This window comes from Pinus tabuliformis, chromosome Q, assembly GCF_031772625.1.
Source record: "Pinus tabuliformis cultivar Carrire ecotype Pingquan chromosome Q, CPIR1, whole genome shotgun sequence".
Taxonomy (NCBI): domain Eukaryota; kingdom Viridiplantae; phylum Streptophyta; class Pinopsida; order Pinales; family Pinaceae; genus Pinus; species Pinus tabuliformis.
Genome location: NC_142296.1, coordinates 1208073642 through 1208092694, shown reverse-complemented (window position 1 = coordinate 1208092694; position 19053 = coordinate 1208073642). Strand labels below are relative to the sequence as shown.

Genomic DNA, 19053 nt, shown 5'->3' with positions numbered 1-19053 from the left:
AACACCCTTTTGTTTCTTATACCTTAGTAATTAATCATATATCATTCCCCGAATTATATAACGCATGTAAATTTATTATCACCAATCATGGCAGAGTAATTGACAATGACCAGAGGAGATTTGGAAAGTACGACAGATGTCCTATCCTCCCAGCCTCGCCTCATATCACAGTAGCCTCTTACGTAATAAGCAATCTAACTCTACGCCTCGATTTCGGTAATTCGATATTTTTGTAATCATGGCATATTGCCATACGCTGTTCCTTTATGACTCTGTTTCAGAGCGGGCGCTGCTCCTTTATTTGACGGTTGGGACAGCCTATCACATTGCGGGGGGGAGGTTAACCTCATTATTCCCTGGATTACGTGTCAGCTCACTATTCGGGAAAGTTGTGTACTAGGGTATGGCATGGCTCAACGGCATACTATTTTTATTTTTTCTGCATGAATTGCTGTTCATAAGCCATTTCTATGGTATACTCTGTTTTTTTTTAACAAGTCTTGCGTCTATTAGCCTCTCTGTGTTTCAACAGCACAAACAACTGTCGTTCCATTGAGAGTTTACAGTGAAACCATGGGAGGAAGATCGATTCAGAGGGAACCGCAGGTGTTGACAGTCTCCGCTGCTTCCCGGGAAATCCTGGCAAGAGTAGGGTGGCTAACTTATCTCAACCGCTTGCAGGAGTCTAACGAGACGGTGGCAATTGAATTCCTGCAGAATTTGCAAGAGGATTACTTCACAGTGAGGGGGACACATATAGCAGTCACCGATGACATAATCGCAGAAGTGTCGGGACTACCAGCCACCGGACCTATATGGACATTAAGAAAGGAGAGATTGCAGAAGATTATATAAATCTTCCGGGACAAAGGCCAGAGCCTGGCAATTAGAGGAAAGGGAGTTCTGCCAGCAACGCTAGGAGAGCCCTGGGCAGAATTGGCAAGGGCCGTTCAAAGCTACATCACCTGTGAAGGCAGAAAAGACGTGGTAAGACCATGACATCTTAAACTCTTAGCTGTACTAATGCAGAAATGCTTTGTAAATTTACCTGCACTTTTGAATTTGTTACTTCATGACGTTGCACGGAGCATAAAAAAGGCACAGCATGTAGAGTCAGTTGTTAGTCATCATGAGTTGATTCGATTAATTGTCAGTCATAGCCTCACCCAGCAGCAGAGCAGCTGGGAAGAGCTAATTGCCATGATAGATGGGGGGTTGACAGCACTATCCCCAAAATGTAAGCATGCCACCAGTACACCTGAGCGTCCAGAAAAACGCAGGGAACTAGAAAAACAGAAACATGCCACCAGTACAGCTGAGCGTCCAGAAAAAAGCAAGGAATTGGCAAAGCGTAAACATACCACCGGTACACCCGAACGGCCAGAAAAAACGCAGGAAATCGGTCCGGCTAGCACGGATACGAGGGAGGCTGGAGAAGCTCCAGGAAAACACCAGCCGGCTGGTAGAAATTGAAGATGAGCAACCCTCACAGCCAGAAGGGGAGGCCGAGCAATCTGAAGAAGAAGAAAAAGAAGAGGCCGAGCAATCAGAAGAAGGAGAAAAAGAAGAGGTCGAGCAATCTGAAGAAGAAGAAGAAGAGGCTGAGCAATCCAAAGAAGAAGAAGAAAATGAAGAAGGAGCCGAGCATTCTAAAGAAGAAGCCGAGCAATCCGAGTAGGAGGAGGAAATGGAACAGCAGGAAGATAGCCCATTGCAGGACCCAGTGGGAGAAGATGAATTGGCCGAAGTTTTGGCCAATATGGGTGAATATGGCCAACCTTCTATTCCATCAGACCTCCATGACGAAAAGAAACCCCAGGAGGAAAATGCACCTGAAGAATCACATGCAAAGGAGGCAGAAGAAGAGAATCTGTCTGTTCATGATAAAGAGACGATAGGAGATACTGAACAGGAACAATCTGTTCTTAACCAGAAGACACTGGAAGAGATTCTGGAGGAAGAAGGGGCAGAAAGAGAAGTCGCCCAAGAAATGGTAGAACCAGTTAGGGTTCCTGCCCCAGAACAGCCAGAGCAGAACAATGAAGAAACACCCTAGAAGGAAGATTGGGGGACTAGTCACAATCCAGGCCACAGTGAACAGCCTGCTGTTCCTTCTAAGGAAATTTTGGAAATCAAAGAACTGCGAAAGGAACAGCAAAGATTATTGAATATAATAGTCTAGCTCCACCAGCAGATTAGGATCCTGAAAGCAAGGCAAAGGGTAAAAAGGACTTCAGGAAGGAAAAAGGTGACCACTCCAGCAAAACCCCGCAAGGCAAAGGGGTGGAGGACCAGAATTCATCCTGTTGTACAAAACCCTGTCGAGAACCAGGCGGCTGTTCCAAATGATGCTGAGGAACAGACTGTTGTTCCAATTGAAAAGGAAAAGCAACAGACTGATATTCACGTTAAAATAGAAATGGATGACATGATGACCTGTGATAATGAAATTCAGACGGAGGCACCACTTTCGGGAGTGATAAGGGTTATGAACTCAAAGCAACGCAATAGGAAGGTTTAGGTAAAACTCTCGGCCTCCACTGCTACATGGGGAAGAGATCCAAAAATAATAACCCTGCGAAAGGGGTTGAAGCAAGCTCAGCAAGAAGCAGAAAATCTTAGAGAGCAAACGATCCCTCGCGAAAAGTATGAAGAGCTACAACAGCAGCTTAGGAACGTCAATCAATTTGAAAGCCAGGCTTTTGAAGGTTGGTGGAAGGAACAAGAGAAAGTCGCAAAGGTAACTCGTAGGCTAGATATCATTATCAATCAGATGGATACCTTGTGTTCTTTATACAATGACGTCTTAGCATGTAGAGCCCCTGCCAAGAATTATGCCTTGTTTCTACTAGAACGGTATTTGCAACTAAACATAAAAGCTGTTAAAGTAGGTGCTCCCATACAAATTAACACTGTCAATGATTTTATAGACTGTTGTAAGCACTACGGGGTAAAAGTCCAGAGACTACTGTGTGAGTTCTATTCACAAAACCTTGTATTAGACCCAGATACCAAGCTGAACCCTGGCCCTTTTGTTGGAGACATCTAATTGCAGGCGTTCATCTCATTTGGGGTTAATCAAATTAAATGGCTTAAAGCCTATAACACTTTCCAGAGGCAAGAAAACGGCTTAGATTTGTGGGAAGGGCTGAGCCTCGGAACCCAGTATAGTTGTGGAAAGCACATAGAAATCTCATGAAGACTCCGGGTGTAATTGAAACATTAGGACCCATGCATGAGGCACTCATTCGACAGGGATTAGAATACTTTCTTTCTATCAAAGACCTTGCCATTGATGCAGCTAAATTTCAGTATCAAATCTCTAATCCAAATATCCAGCTCAGGGAATCGTTTAAGTATGAGAATTTTAAATTAGCTGCCAACCGCTTGCACCTCTATGGTGAAATCATTTTGAGGGCAGGGCCATCCTGGTTAGGATATAGGTTCCGGAGTCCAATTATTTGGCACCCTGCACCCAGATACCAAGCCTTGTATGAGATGCCCGAGGGTCAGACAGGCCATTTCTTTGACTACCTAGTTACTCATCATGGCTGTAGGCCTCCACATGAGATTCCATCTCCAGCCTATTCACTCACTGCCTTGCATGTCAACTACAATGTTTTCATGAGGGCATGAAACAGGGTAAGCAAGGGGGTGTGTGGAGTACTAAAGAAGGTATGTTTTTGATGATTATTTCAGTATCTTTTCATTAGAACTTGCCAACATTTTTGCATCATGAACTCGGAAAATGATAAAGAATTATAATAAAACATGTGGGATTAATATGCAAGACTAAAACGCTGACAATTGTCATTTCCTTATGCAGGGAGGAGTCAAAACGAGAAGTTTCCATTCCGAAGGAAAGGACAAGGATGGGTTAGCCACTGTCCCTTTGACGGGAGACCGAATGCAAACAAGGCAAAGTAAATCAAAGCGAATCAACCCAGAAAAGGAGGTGGAGATATCAGCTCGGCGCAGGAGAGAAAAGAAATGACTGAGGACTAACGGTTCGGCGAATCCCTCAGGATCCTTGATCCCGAGGGATCGTTGTTTTATCTATTTTTGCACTTAGACATCTCCGTCGTCACTCTTATAAAAGGGACAACACTGTTAGTTCGGGAGAGAGTTAGACATGATTATGCTTTTATGTAATTCCTTTTAAGATCAAAACTTTGATCATCGAGTCTCGATAAGAACTGGTTTATTGTAATTCTGCTTTATGCATTAATACAAACTTGGTGATTACTTCATCTCTGAGTCTGGATTAACTTCAAGCGGCGTACCCCTGGAGGCTAAGGGCCCAGCCGTGGAGGACAGTTGCTCCTGTATTATTACGTTGGTTTATGTGTGGTTTGCCTATCGTCGTTATTTTGGTAATCTGATGTGTTTTATAATTTTAGATCACATGCTCTGTTATGTTTAATTCATTAAGGTTTCTACATACAGAACTATTGTATTGACTCTGCATCATATTACTGTTCTTTTAAGAGTTGATCTAATATTACTAGTCTTAACAGAATATTGTTACTATTCCATTACAGAGTTTTTGTGTTGTGCACCTGTTCATCCACGTTACAGAATTCATCTTGGGAGTTATGTTCTTTACGATTGTTGGATTTTATGAACAATGTCGTTCTATTTTGAAACGCAGTCGTATTCCTTCTAACTGAGATTGATACTTAGATCAGATTACTATTTAATTGTGATGTGTGCATATATGGTTTTCAAGCGTTGTTCCATAGCTTATCAGTAATCAATGTTGTTCCATTGGTGTGTGTTGTTCGATCTGCCCTTAAGGGTGAAAGATTACCAGTTGATTACGATTAATGCATTTGATTTGATAGATTAAGATTGTTACTGCTTGTGGGACTTAGTTGTTGTTCTATTTCTTAGTTGCTGTCCTATTTCGGAATTGATGTTTCATTACAGACTTGCTGTTCGATTTCTTATTTGCTGATCCATTTCTTATCTGCCGTTCCATTTCCTGGCATTTGTTATTTTTGTGTGGAAGACGATCTAAGGCTGTAGTGAGCATTGGCATTTACTGTCTGGCTCCCAGATCCACTATCTGTTCTCTGATTTCCTTTTCCATCAGTTTCCAAAGGGATGGGTTATTTCTACTGAACCCTTGACTGATAAGTTGCTTAGTCTTTGTGTGATTTACTCTTTTGAAGAAGTTAAGCTGTAGACGAGCATTCATTTACTCTTGTATTTCTGAACACTGTACTACTAGCATTACTCTGGCAAATGATAGCCTTAGACTGAGACACTCTTTGAAATAACAAAACGCTCCCAGATTGACATATTAATGTAAGGTAATTAGAGGTGAAAAAGACCCTTTTTATAGCTCTACACTAGACATGATCACCTGATGCATTTATAGATAAAGTGGTAGATTATTGTGATCCAAAAACTTATATTAACTCCAAATATAATCTCAATTGAAAAAAAACTATGGAAATATTAAAAACTTCATTTCAAAATAAACACACTCTTTAAGTAATTAAAAATATGAACTTCCAACTTTAATGACCTTGAATAAGAATGAACCTTTTTCAAATGATGTTGGATCATTTAACATAATGTGTACATCCATACCCATTAATGGAATGTACAAGTAGAGATAGAACATTATCCGATATTTCAACGTAGAAGTGGATGTAAAATAAACCAAGGATAACTAAACATTATCATGCGAAGACTGATGCATTTATGGATAAAGTTGTAGAATATTGTGATCCAAAAACCTATAGTGACTCCAATGATGATTGTAATGGAAAAAATGACTATGGAAAATAATTATCATGCCTTGATGGAGAATGCTACATAGTCATTAGTTACATTCCCTGGAGGTAAATATATGGTCTCCAAAGACGGTATATAACGCTCAATAATCTTTCCATTAGTGGCATTACAAAGTATACAATGAAAGGCTGGTTAACCCATCATTTTATAAATGCATGGATTATTTTGGGACTTTTTTTGCTGTTAAATGAATATTTTATTAAAAATCTTAGCAAAATGAATATGATAAGTGATTTTCTATAAGTTTTTATAAACAAATCGTCACGTTTTTATTTTATTATAATAAGTTATATGGAATTTTTTATTTATATGGAAATATCACAAATTTTGTGAAATATAATCCATAGAGAAACTTATATGAAAATGGATTGTGAAATATAGGAATTGTCTTTAGTTAGATTTTTTGGAAGTTTTTTTTTGGGTTTTTCTGGTATAATTTCTCTAAAATCTGGCAGAAATTTATTGAAATCACAAGTTTGATGGATAACCCCTGTATAATCAAAGTGCAAATCACAAGTTTGATGAGTAACTCTTGCACAATCAAAGTGTCCTAAGGGTTTTTCAGGGTTCTGAATCCATATACAGAATAAAAAAAATCAATTTAAATAACAAAAATCAAGATTTCATCTCAAAATTTTGTACCAGATTCCATCACCAAAAAATCCAAAAAAGCACACTAAAAACAACTTCAATTTATATAAAATGATCAAAATATTTATAAAACATGATCTCACACCTAATATTTAAATTATTTTCAAATATTTCAATTCCTGATTTTATAATTTCAATATACATTTCACAAATATATTTCAAATTCTAACTTCATAATTTCAATATTATATTTTTATTATTTTAAAATTTAAGCCAAATATTGAAATTTTTGATTAAAAATATAATAAAACTAAAAAAACTAAATAGAAGAAAATAACATGAAATTAAAACTAGACTAGAGTAAATGATAAATTTTACAATCCTCATGAATATGCTAAGTGTTCCAAGGTTACATATTTTAACATGGGTTTCATACATTTTTCACTTTTCTAAAAGGGAAAATTATCATAAGACTAACATATCCTAAATAAGCCTAACCAAGAGTGAAGGATAAGCTTCAAGGAAGGTGATACTAGATAAGTGTTCAAAGGTGAAAGGATAAAAGTATATATCTATATATATAATTTAAAAATAAACAAATATTACTAGATAAAACTAGCTTTTGTACTAAGTTTGTTATTTATATTTAGAACATGAGTTATATATCTATAAAATTAATATTTTGTATTGGTATATTTATGGAAAACTTTGTAAAAAATAAACCGATTGATAAAAAGGTGTTTAGGACTTACTCCGATAATCCCGAAAACTGCCAAATAAATCAGAATTGATACGAATTCCATGATGCATGAAATTTGCTCCTCGTTATCCTGTCAATATAAGAATTCAAACACATGATATTTTGAATTTCGAAATAAAAATGTGTGAAAACTAATTTATAAATAAGAAAAAAAAATTGATTATTTCCACCATCCTAAATATTACACGGTATTAATTTAAAAGAAATAAAACCTTCAGTTTTAATTGTTTCTAATGTAGCCCATTTAATAATGTTTTAATCTTTGTTACATCTAATTTCATAAGAGAATTAGTACATACTATGCAATTCTATATTTCAAGGATCATGGTTACATAATATAAATATACATTTAAATTTAATTTTTAATCAGTTTAATTCGAAATATGATTATGTTACATTAAGATTGTATAACTAGTAGTAGTTGTGAACTAATTCACAATTAATTGTAAATACAGGGAAGCAAAGAAATATGAAAAGAGAATTTGAGAAGCATGTTGAATAATCAATAATGTTAAATATTTATATAATAATTTTATATTTAAAAATATTGAAATGTAGAAAAAAATAAAAAGAAAATAAACATTATAATTTAGAATGTTTTAGTTGTTTATTTATTTTTATATTTTTGGATAAACATTGAAAATTATATTTTAATTATTAATTAATACAATCACATTAAAAATATTAATGTGGTTGATATAATTAAAGACTTCATAAATATAACAAGAAAACTTATTGTGACATGAAGAATGTCTTACCAATGTACACATTTCTCTGATTAACCATGTATAAAATGGTTATGGGTCAAGTTTAACTTGAGGAAAAAAAGGAATTACACATCTTATTGTAAAATCGATCATTTTTCTAAATAAAATTTGCTTATATATAAATGAATGTTATAAATAATAATGAGGAACTTGTCATGGATGAACTTATTAGAATTGGAATAATCTCAAATCTTGAGGAAATTTGTGGGCGGGGAGGCACTTGACACAAATCTAATTTTTTAAATTTGTTAAAAGTCAATGCAACCTAACAAACTATGTAACACACTACAACCATTGATAAGCATTAAGACTAAGCATACATTGGGCATATTCCCTTGAGAATCAATGTAGGCCTTCAATTAAAAATAAATAAAAAATCAACGTATCCTCATCCACCTTAACTTTAAATAAGAAGCCTTTGGCAAATATAAATAAAACATGATAATATTTCATGTTGATTGTTGCTAATATGTTGTGTCAATCCCCATATGAGGTGAGGTGGGAAGATAGAGTTGGGGGTTAGTATGCCATCCATCCCACTAAGCAATTATGGTAGGTGATGTGCTAGGCCACTCCATCCACATTCAATTAAGGAAACAACTCTCTCAAGATCGCATCATGCTTGACCATTGTTAAGCCGCCACATAGTCAATCCATCTCTTATTGTGCACTAGGAAGTATGAGCAATCAAATCCTACATGAAATCATGATGCCCCTACATTTAATGTTTTTTATGGGCCTTAACATTCAGATTTTGCTACAAGTTGAATGTTATTATTTATTTACATGTCCACTAGGTTTCCCTAGTGGCCATGTAATTTTTTCCTATTGTTTTGTCTCTTTCTTCTACACTAGCTGGATTTCCAGTTGTTTCCATCCCTTATCTTCATCCCTCAACTTGCTTTCACTCCTTAGCATCTTGGCCTCTCTATCACATTTCCACTAGTTGTAAGCTATTCCACCACCTTTCTATCCCCACCCATATCCTAGTATTCTACCATGATGAGAGTTTTGATTCTTTCTTTGGGACAAGGGAATAATGGCTAACTCAAGCACACTTGAAATCCTAAGACAATTCCCACTTGCAAATCTTTCTAAAATATTTCTCAGATTATGTGGCCCAAGATTGCAAAAATTTGAAGACATCTACCAACACTTGTTGACAACTTTGCAGGAGGAAGGCCTTCATGGTCTTCTTGAAGGAAATAAAGACACTAATGAAGAAGAATAAATTTTTTTGGATCTTCTTGAAGACAATGGCATGATAGATTTGGAGGAAAACCACCAAGATTTTCCAACTAATATTCCAAAGCATGTTGGTTAGTTTCATATGTTAGAGAAAGAACGCAAAAATGGGCATGATACATGTTATTTAGATAATGTCATTGTTGTTTTCCTCATTATAGAAGATGATTGTACAATTTTGATTATAGACAAAAAAGAAATTTATGGCACCTAAACAATGGATCCCAAAGTTGATACAAATAATGGCATAGCCACATACATATAAAAGAAGTACAAGGAGGATCAATATTTAGTTTAACTATGAAAAATCATACATTGTGTAATTCATTGGCCCTCCTATATATGAATATGATGATTTCTGTAACGAGGAAGGGCTATTGTGTCAACCATATTCCATAGGTGTGAATAAGGGCTAGAGCCAAAAATAATACCATGGATTATATGATGCAAATGAGGGCTTTTCATACAAGGACTATAATGCACATGCAACATACGATCCACTATTTGCAGATAATGATGCAAAAGAAGTTAAAATTAAAGTGAATGAAGATACAGATGAAGCAAGAATTACTCAACCTCCACTGACAGATAATTTTTTCACATTTTCTACTGGGAAGTGAAAGAGATAGGCCTTTCCTTCAAATTATCCATCTATGAACTATATTCAATGATAGGGATGTGAAATTGTAGTTTTCACATTCAAAAGAGGTCACTTGCAAAGTAGATTTGTTAATCCAAAGTGTGATAGCAACCATTACTAGAGCTAAGAAAAATACTATCAAAATTCTTTAGCTTGATGGCATTTATAATGTAAATGAAAATGAGAAAAATTTATATACCCAACATCATAATGGAATCTTGTTCAAGTATTTACAAGGTTGATACCTCTATCTTAAACATTTAGCCTAATGGAAATGATAAGGATGATGTCGGAATTTTACACATTGAAATTTTTCTTTTGAAAGGTCCTGATGTTCTTGGTTGAATGGTAGAAGTAGATGCTCTCAAAATTGAAAAAATTATTGTCTCATTGGTAGGATTGTATAGAGATATGTTCACAGGAAAGCCCCAAAATTCTTTGCATGATCACATGCATGATAAAATTATAAAAAACAATGCATACCTACTAGGAATATTGAAACATCAACAATTCTTTACTCTCTAGCCATATTTCTAAATTTTGTGGTGTATGCCTGTACACTTTTCCCCTGCTTCTACCTTAAGTAGTACCACTATATCACCTAGTCCTCTACATACTCGATAGGCAAAGTATGACTTTATGATGGCTTTAAATTTCTCTTGCTTAGTCACTAAAGTATCTCCCAACAACCTCAATGTCTCTGTGTATTTTTCCCACTAGGTTAGGGCATCGTCCTCCAATTCAACCACACAAATGAAATATTTTGTTCTTCCTCTATATGATAAACAATGAAATAAAATTCTAATCATTAAAACTGTTGATTTAGTTTCAGATCATCGATCTTACCTTGAAAACTTGATATCAACCTTTTCTTCAATTTTCAACAATGATTGTGAATGGTTCATGGCACTCAAATTGAGTTAATCTTTTTCAAGTTATTTTTTTGGCATGTTCTCTATTTCTTCCCACTATCCTAATCTCCCCTCTCATTGGTCCTCTATATTAGAACCCCCGTACTCCAGCAACATGATTCTTCTTTGCACACAATCTCGTAGATGGTGATACTAGATGTCAATATGCTTGGAACAATCATGAAAAAATGGATTCTTAAATAGTTTGATACAACTTTGATTGTCACAGTAAATCAATATAGGATCCATATGCTGACCAAATAACCCAACAAGGATCTTCCTTATCCAGATAGCCTCACAATCTGCATGAATAACAACCATGTACTCTTCTTCTACTGAACTAAGTGCAACTGGTCTCTACTTCTTGTTATACAAAGAAACTATTTCTGACCCAATACTGAAGATTCCCCTCCATGTGCTCTTTCTGTCGGATGGACTCCCTGCCCAATCTGCAACTGTGAAACCTTGAAGCTTCACTCCCTCTGTCCATCTATACCAAAGACCAAATCGATTCATGCCTCTAAGGTATATCAACATATGTTTAGTTTCCTTCCAATAAAGTTTGGTTGGCTTAGCCATTGCTTGACTAAGCTAGTTAACTGCAAAACATATATCTGGTTGTGTGTTCACCAAATACATGAGTGAACCCACAAGTTGTCTATGAATAGTAGCCTCCACTACTTCACCTAAAGTAACATCTTCCTTCCTCTAGTTACTTGCTAGAGGAGTCTCCATGGGTTTTCTTCTCTCCATGTGGAACTTCTTCAGTATCTCATTAGCATACTTTCCCTAAGAGGAAAACAATTCCCCATCTCCTTCATCTCTATTTCTCTTGTAAGATACTCTTTGTGAGATTTTTTCAATTTCTCATCACCTATTAGAATCAAATCCTCGACATATAATACTATAATCAATACTTTACCTTCAACCACAATATGGCAAAGGTTGGCATCTCCTTCACTTTTGGTGAAGCCCAACCCAGTGAAATAGTTATTAATCCTAGTGTACAAAGAACGGGGTGCTTGTTTTAGTCCATACAATGCTCGCTTGAGTCTACACACATGCGACTCTCTTGGGAGGTCTCAAATCCTTCCCGCTACTCAATATACACCTCTTCCTCAATCATATCATTGAGGAATGTTGTCTTCACATCCATCTAATGTATAGTCCATCCCATTTGAGCAGAAAGTGCTAGCATAGATCTTATTGAAGAGTACCTTGCTATTGGAGAAAAGTTCTCCTCATAATCAACTCCCTCCACCTGAGAGAACCCTCTTGCCACAAATATGGCCTTGTGTTTCTCCAAACTCCCATCTTCTGCTTGATTTACCGTGTAAATTCATTTGGAACTCACCATTGACTTATTTGCTGGTCTTGGGGCCACTTCCCAAACACGGCTTCTGATAATGGAGTCATACTCCTTAACCATGGCATCAACTCATACTAGTTGTTGCACTACTTCCTCAAATGAGGATAGCTCAACCTTTACATTATTGCTGATTAGAGTCATGTATTCAATGTACCGATCTGGTGACCTTCTCTTCTTGTGTTTTGATGTGCGTGCTCCCACATTCTCTTTAGCATCATGCATCAATCTGTCAGCCTCTCTAGTGTGATTCCTTCCATCTATGGAAGTCTCTGCATGATTAGGTGCTTCAACTCTTTGCTCCTCTGCATGTGGCTACTCCACATCATCCTGAGGTTCTTCCTTTGGAGCTAAAAGCTGCTCATCTGCATGTAACTAAATCTCCCTCTCAATGGAACATCTAGTGGCCTTCTCTTCATCGAACTTCACATCTCTATGAACCATTGTCATCTTGTTGAATGGCAAGTACACCCGCTAGTTGTGAAGTGTATTAGTGTACCCTATAAATATGCCCAACTTCGCTGTTGGCTCTAGATTTTTCCATGCATCCTTGGTAACATGACAGTAAACTGGTGAACAAAATATCCTGAAGTGTGCCACATGTGGTTTCTTACCTAAAAAATCTTATTTTGGTGTACTCATCTCGAGAGTTCTATGTGGACTTATGCTCTGCAAATAAAAAGTTGTGTTGAATTCTTCATCTCACAAGTGCAACAGTAGGCCCTGATAATGTAACATCATCTGTGCAGCTCCCACAATACTTATGTTCTTCCTTTCAGCCACCCCATTCTTTTGTGGGTTATGAGGTGTTATTAACTCTCGTCGAATGCCTTATGATGCACATAATTTCTTGACTTCATTCGACACAGATTCTCCATTTTTAACACTACTGAGAGCTTTAAATTTCCTGTGAGTATTGTTTTCAACAAGTGCTTTAAATTCACAAAATCTATAGTACAACTGGTCTTTCTTTTGCATGAAGAAAATGTAGTACTTATGAGAAAAATCAACAACAAATATTACATAATACCTTTTCTTGGTCATGGAGGCTATCGAGAATGGTCCACACACATATGAGTGAACTCTATCAAAGTTCGCTTGTGCTCGACTGTCTATACCATGAAAGGAAGCTTTGGTGTACTTCCCCAATGTACACCCTGTGCATGTGTCTCTTTGTTCTAGTGTACCCTTAGGAAGTCTTGTAGAAATTTGTTCCATGATCTTCAAAGCTCCATGGTGCAAGTGACCCAATATTCTATGCCACAAGTCATTGATGTCTTGGATCTACACCTTCTCTGATTTTGTACTCAAAGAAGCATAGTCTTCTACATCCACTTTGTAGAGGTTCTTCACCTGAACCTCGATCCGATTTACTTGTCCTGTGGCTATGTGACAAAGGAAATCCTTTCCCTTTCTAAATATCGTATCGTAGCAACAGTCCTCCAACATGGAAGCTAAAACCAAATTCTTCTTCAAGCCCAGAACATACATGACATCTTTTAATGTGAGGGGAGAACCAAACTCCCTCTGAAAGGAAACAATATTGATGTCGGTTGTTGATCCAGGTGGATGTTGGTGGCCACCCACCTATCCCACTTGGACCCCCACAACTGTCTCTTTCAGTTTTTCAGTTTCCTTATTTGTAGCACAATTTACTATTTTTAGCAGGTTTTCGGGTCCTGAACTTCCAGAGCCATTTTGAGGCACTAAATGACCTTTTTTGGGAAAAATGGGAGCAACATGAGTCCATCGACCAATATTTCTCTCCCACAGTTGTAGTCCTCGAATAGATTTTTCTAACAAGCTATGAAGCACGTCAAATTAAGATCGTATGCCAAAGTTACAACCCCGAGAAGTTGATGTACCAATTTACCCAAACAGGGCCCATAGTTTGGTGTTTCATCTCCTAGGGTTTGATTTTTGGATGTTTAGGGTTTTCTATTGTTTCTCAACAATAAATAGGCCTTCGAGCCTCATTGTAACACAATTTAGAGGCATGTAGCCACCACATCTCTTCTCATAGATAAGCTACCATCGCCCTAGCTGGTTTATTTCCATTTTTGTTTGTAAGCATATTTCAGCATTTTACATTAATGAAATGAAGTATTATTTCTGTTGCATCTTTGTATTTATGGTTATCTCTATAACTTTTTGCGTTCTTGTTTAAATCTGGATCAGTGGTATCAGAGCGGTCTGCTCTTTCTCTTTTTTTCTTTGCATGTCCCCAACGAGGTCGGGATATAAGGAGTTAGGGCTTGAACTGGTCGAACCCTTGCAAGACCAACCTCACAAATCCTGATGACCTCCCATGGAGGATGAAAAGAAAGATGAGGGGGCAGGAGATCCTATCAAAATCTTGCTCGAAGAACCCCTCGGGCGACAAAGGAATGCGATGATGAACAACTTTGCCCAGATCCTTCAGTGACTACCCAGGGGCAATGCAGCTACTTCCAGTAGCTACTCTGGAAACGCCACACCCTTTAAGGTACAAGTTAATTTTGAAATCCCCATATTCGAGGGTCAAATAGACGCAGTTGTCGTAGGTAAATGGTTAAATATTCTAGAAGGGTATTTTTTTGTTCATGATTTTTCCAGTCGGGAAAAGATTATTTTTGCTCTTCTCAAAGCAGCCCCCCACGTCAAGGACTAGTGGGAAACCTACTACGAGTAGAAGAAGAAAAGTACGAGCTCACTATTTTCAGCAGCACCCACTTGGAATTCATTCTGGGATGCCATCAAGGACTAGTACTACCCTATCAAAAGCTATGAGGACAAATACATAAAGTGGACCACACTGCAGTAGGGAAGGGACCTAGATGTGTTGGAGTTCACAAACATTTTTCATACCCTTCGCACATAGTCGAGTATCAAGGATTCTGAGCTGAATTTGGTACTCAAATACCGCAGTTTCCTACACAGGTACATCCAGGACGAGATGGAGTTCCTGAACATCTCCTCACTCAACACGACGTACCGATACGCTGTCAAAATCTAGCAGAAGTTTAAACAAAAGAAGCGAGACTTTGGATCTACAAATCCGAAGAACGAAGAACAAAGCCAAGGTGGGGTGACCCAAGACAACTCGTCAAAGTCACAAGAAAAGAACAACACTACGAGGTCAAAGAGGGACGTAGAAAAGTGGTGTGAGTTCCATAAGGGCCCCACTCATAACACAAGTGAGTGTCGGAACAAGCAGTCACTAGTGGCCGAGTTGAACGCTTCAAAATCAGATGCATGTTCCAACCTTGAGTCAAAACCCAACAAGGGGAATGGAAAACGGAAGAAGATCATTGACACAGAGCCCAGTGCCGCTGTTGCCACTGCCAAGATGTAGCAGAATGAGCCCGAAGATCCATAGGATGGGGAGCTTCTTTCCCACTCACAGATGTGGGTGAATGGTTCACCGCTGCAATTCATTGTTGACAGTGGGAGCCAAAATAACCTCGTTTTAGCAGAGGTTGTGAAGTGGTTGGGCCTACCAACTACACCACACCCACAGCCGTATAGTATCAGGTGGCTTCACCAAGGACCAGATCTCCGAGTCAGCTAGCAGTTTCGCCTTCCCTATAGCATCAAGCCCTTCACATATGAGGTATTGTGTGATGTTGCACCTCTTAATGATTGTGATGTACTATTAGGCCAACCATACTTATGGAGGCGACATGTTGTGTATGAGTCAAGGCCTCATGATGTTATTATTTCTTTGGATAATTCATTATACAGGATACCAGAGGTAGCCCCACCTACCGCCACCTCTTTGATCACTGCTAAGAAATGCAACAAGCTCATCTCCCAGACTAGGAAATTCATGTTCTGTCTGGTTCGCTCCCAAAGTAAGGGGAAGATCATTGCCACATCCATGATCCCCGTGAAGGGTTCCTCCACGCAGCAACAATAGCAGATGGATATGGTCATGAAAGTAGATAGGAACATCTTCTCCTCACCCACAGGGACACTGTTGCACTATCAAGTCAAGCATTCATTTGATTTGACTCCTAGAGCACCTCTACCCAACGGGTCGATAGATCGTCGCTCCATTCTGGAAAATTCCAAGTACAAGCAGTGACATGATCAACAGCAGATACCACACAAGTTTCAAGTGGGCGATAAAGTTTGGTTGCATTTGCATAAAGAATGCCTTACAAGAGCCCATCGGAAGCTTATGCCACTCCGACATGGTCCTTACACTAGTATCAAGGTTGTGGGGAACAATGCTTTGGAGCACAACATTCTCCCATTCCTTCGCTTGCACTGAGTGCTAAATGTGGTCTGCCTTCGACCATGCTTCCCACCAATACTGGACACATTAGAGGTTGTAGAATAGCTCACCAGGGACGAAGTTCAACAAAAGTTTCCTCATCTCATGGAGGAACTCAACGCAATGGGGACCATTGCTTTCTAAGGGGGGCCAAATGATCTAGGTGGATGTTGGTGGCCACCCACCTATCCCACTTGGACCCCCACAACTATCTCTTTTAGTGTTTCAGTTTCCTTATTTGTAGCACAATTTACTATTTTAGCAAATTTTTTGGGTCCTGAACTTCCGAAGCCGTTTTGAGGCCCTAAACGACATTTTTAGGGAAAACTGGGAGTAACATGGGTCCATGGACTAATGTTTGTCTTCCCAAAGTTTTATTCCTCAAATAGATCTTTCTAACGAGCTATGGTGCACGTCAAACGAAGATCATATGCCAAAGTTACGACCCCGGGAAGATGATGTACCAATTTACCCAAACGGGGCCCATAGTTTGGTGTTTCATCTCCTAGGGTTAGGTTTTTGGATGTTTAGGGTTTTCTATTCTTTCTCAACAATAAATAGGACTTCAAGCCTCATTGTAACACAATTCAGAGGCATGTAGCTGCCACATCTCTTCTCATAGATAAGCTACCATCACCCTAGCTGGTTTATTTCCATGTCTATTTGTAAGCATATTTAAGCATTTTACATTAATAAAATGAAGTATTATTTCTGCTACATCCCTATATTTATGGTTATCTCCATAATTTGTTGTGTTCCGGTTTAAATCTGGATTAATGGTATCAAAGCGGTCTGATCTTTCTCTGTTTTTATTTGCATGTCCCCAACGAGGTCGGGATATAAGGAGTTAGGGCTTGAACTAGTTGAACCCTTGCAAGACCAGTCTTGCAAATCCCGGCGACCTCCCATGGAGGATGAAAAGGAATATGAGGGGGCAGGAGATCCTATCAAAATATTGCTCGAAGAAGCTCTCGAGCAATAAAGGAATTCAATGATCGACAGCTTTGCCCAGATCCTTTAGCGTCTACCCAGGGGCGACGCAACTACTTCCAGCAGCTACTCTGGAAACGCCACATCCTTTAAGGTACAAGTTAATTTTGAAATCCCCATATTCGAGGGTCAAATAGACACAGATGTCGTAGATAAATAGTTAAATCTGCTAGAAGAGTATTTTTCTGTTCATGATTTTTCTAGTCGGGAAAAGATTATTTTTGCTCTTCTCAAAGTAGCCCCCCACGTCAAACACTGGTGGGAAACCTACTACGAGCAGAAGGACAAAAGTATGGGCTCACTATTTTCAGCTGCATGCACTTGGAATTCATTCTGGGATTCCATCAAGGAGCAATACTACCCTATCAAAAGCTATGAGGACAAATACATAAAGTGGACCACACTGCGATAGGGAAGGGACCAAGATGTGTTGGAGTTCACAAACATTTTTCATACCCTTCGCACACAGTTGGGTATCAAGGATTTTGAGCTGCATTTGGTACTCAAATACCATCGCTGCCTACACATGTACATCCAGGATGAGATGGAGTTCCTAAACATCTCCTCGCTCGGCACGACATATCGATACGCTGTCAAAATCAAGCAGAAATTTAAACAAAAGAAGCGAGACTTTGGATCTGCAAATCCGAAGAACAAAGGACAAAGCCAAGGCAGGGTGACCCAAGACAACCCATCAAAGTCGCAAGAAAAGAACAACACCACGAAGTCAAAGAAGGACGCAGGAAGGTGGTGTGAGTTCCATAAGAGCCCCACCCATAACACAAGTGAGTGTCAGACCAATCAGTCGTTGGTGGCCGAGTTGAAGGCTTCAGAATCAAATGCATGTTCCGACCCTGAGTTAGAACTCGACAAGGGGAATGGCAGAGGGAAGCAGATCATTGACACGAAGCCCAGTGCCACTGCTACCACCGCCAAGATCCAGAAGAATGAGCCCGAAGATCCATAGGAGGGGGAGTGTCTTTTCCACTCATAGATGTGGATGAAGGGTTCATCTCTGCAATTCATTATTGACAGTGGGAGCCAAAAGAACCTCATTTCAGTAGAGGTTGTGAAGCAGTTGGGCCTATTGACTAAACCACACCTGCAACCATACAATATCGAGTGGCTTCACTAAGGATGAGATCTCCGAGTCCTCCAGCAGTGTTGCCTTCCCTACAACATCAAGCCCTTCATAGATGAGGTTGTGTGATGTTGCACCTCTTGATGTTTGTGATGTACTATTAGGCCAACCATACTTATGGAGGTGACATGTTATGTATGAGTCAAGGCCTTACGCTGTTATTATTTCTTTGGATAATTCATTATACAGGATACCGGAGGTAGCCCCACCTACCGCCACCTCTTTGATCACTACTAAGAAATGCAGCAAGCTTATCTCCCAGACTAGGAAAATCATTTTCTATCTGGTTCGCTCCCAAAGTAAGGGGAAGATCGTCGCCACATCCATGACCCCCCCGAAGGATTCCTCCATGCAACAGCAACAGCAGAAGGATATTGGCATGAAAGTAGACAGGAACATATTCTCCTCACCCATAAGGACATCATTGCACTATCAGGTCAAGCATTCATTCGATCTGACTCCTAGAACACCTCTACCCAATGGGTCAATAGATCGTCTCTCCATTTTGGAAAAATTCCAAGTACAAGCAGTGACATGATCAGCAGCAGGTACCATACAAGTTTCAAGTGGGCGACAAAG

At 38.7% G+C, this 19053-nt stretch overlaps 1 protein-coding gene across 5 annotated transcripts in view; it reads right to left on the bottom strand.

Annotated features, from left to right (window-relative positions):
- LOC149224116 (fluoride export protein 1-like) overlaps nucleotides 1–19053 on the bottom strand; it is an 89439-nt gene that overhangs the window by 23114 nt on the left and 47272 nt on the right. For all 5 annotated transcript variants that reach the window (XM_089386002.1, XM_089386003.1, XM_089386001.1 and 2 more), the window contains exon 3: nucleotides 7149–7226. In XM_089386002.1, coding sequence (XP_089242128.1) covers nucleotides 7149–7226 — 78 coding nt within the window. The remainder of the gene's footprint in view (nucleotides 1–7148; nucleotides 7227–19053) is intronic.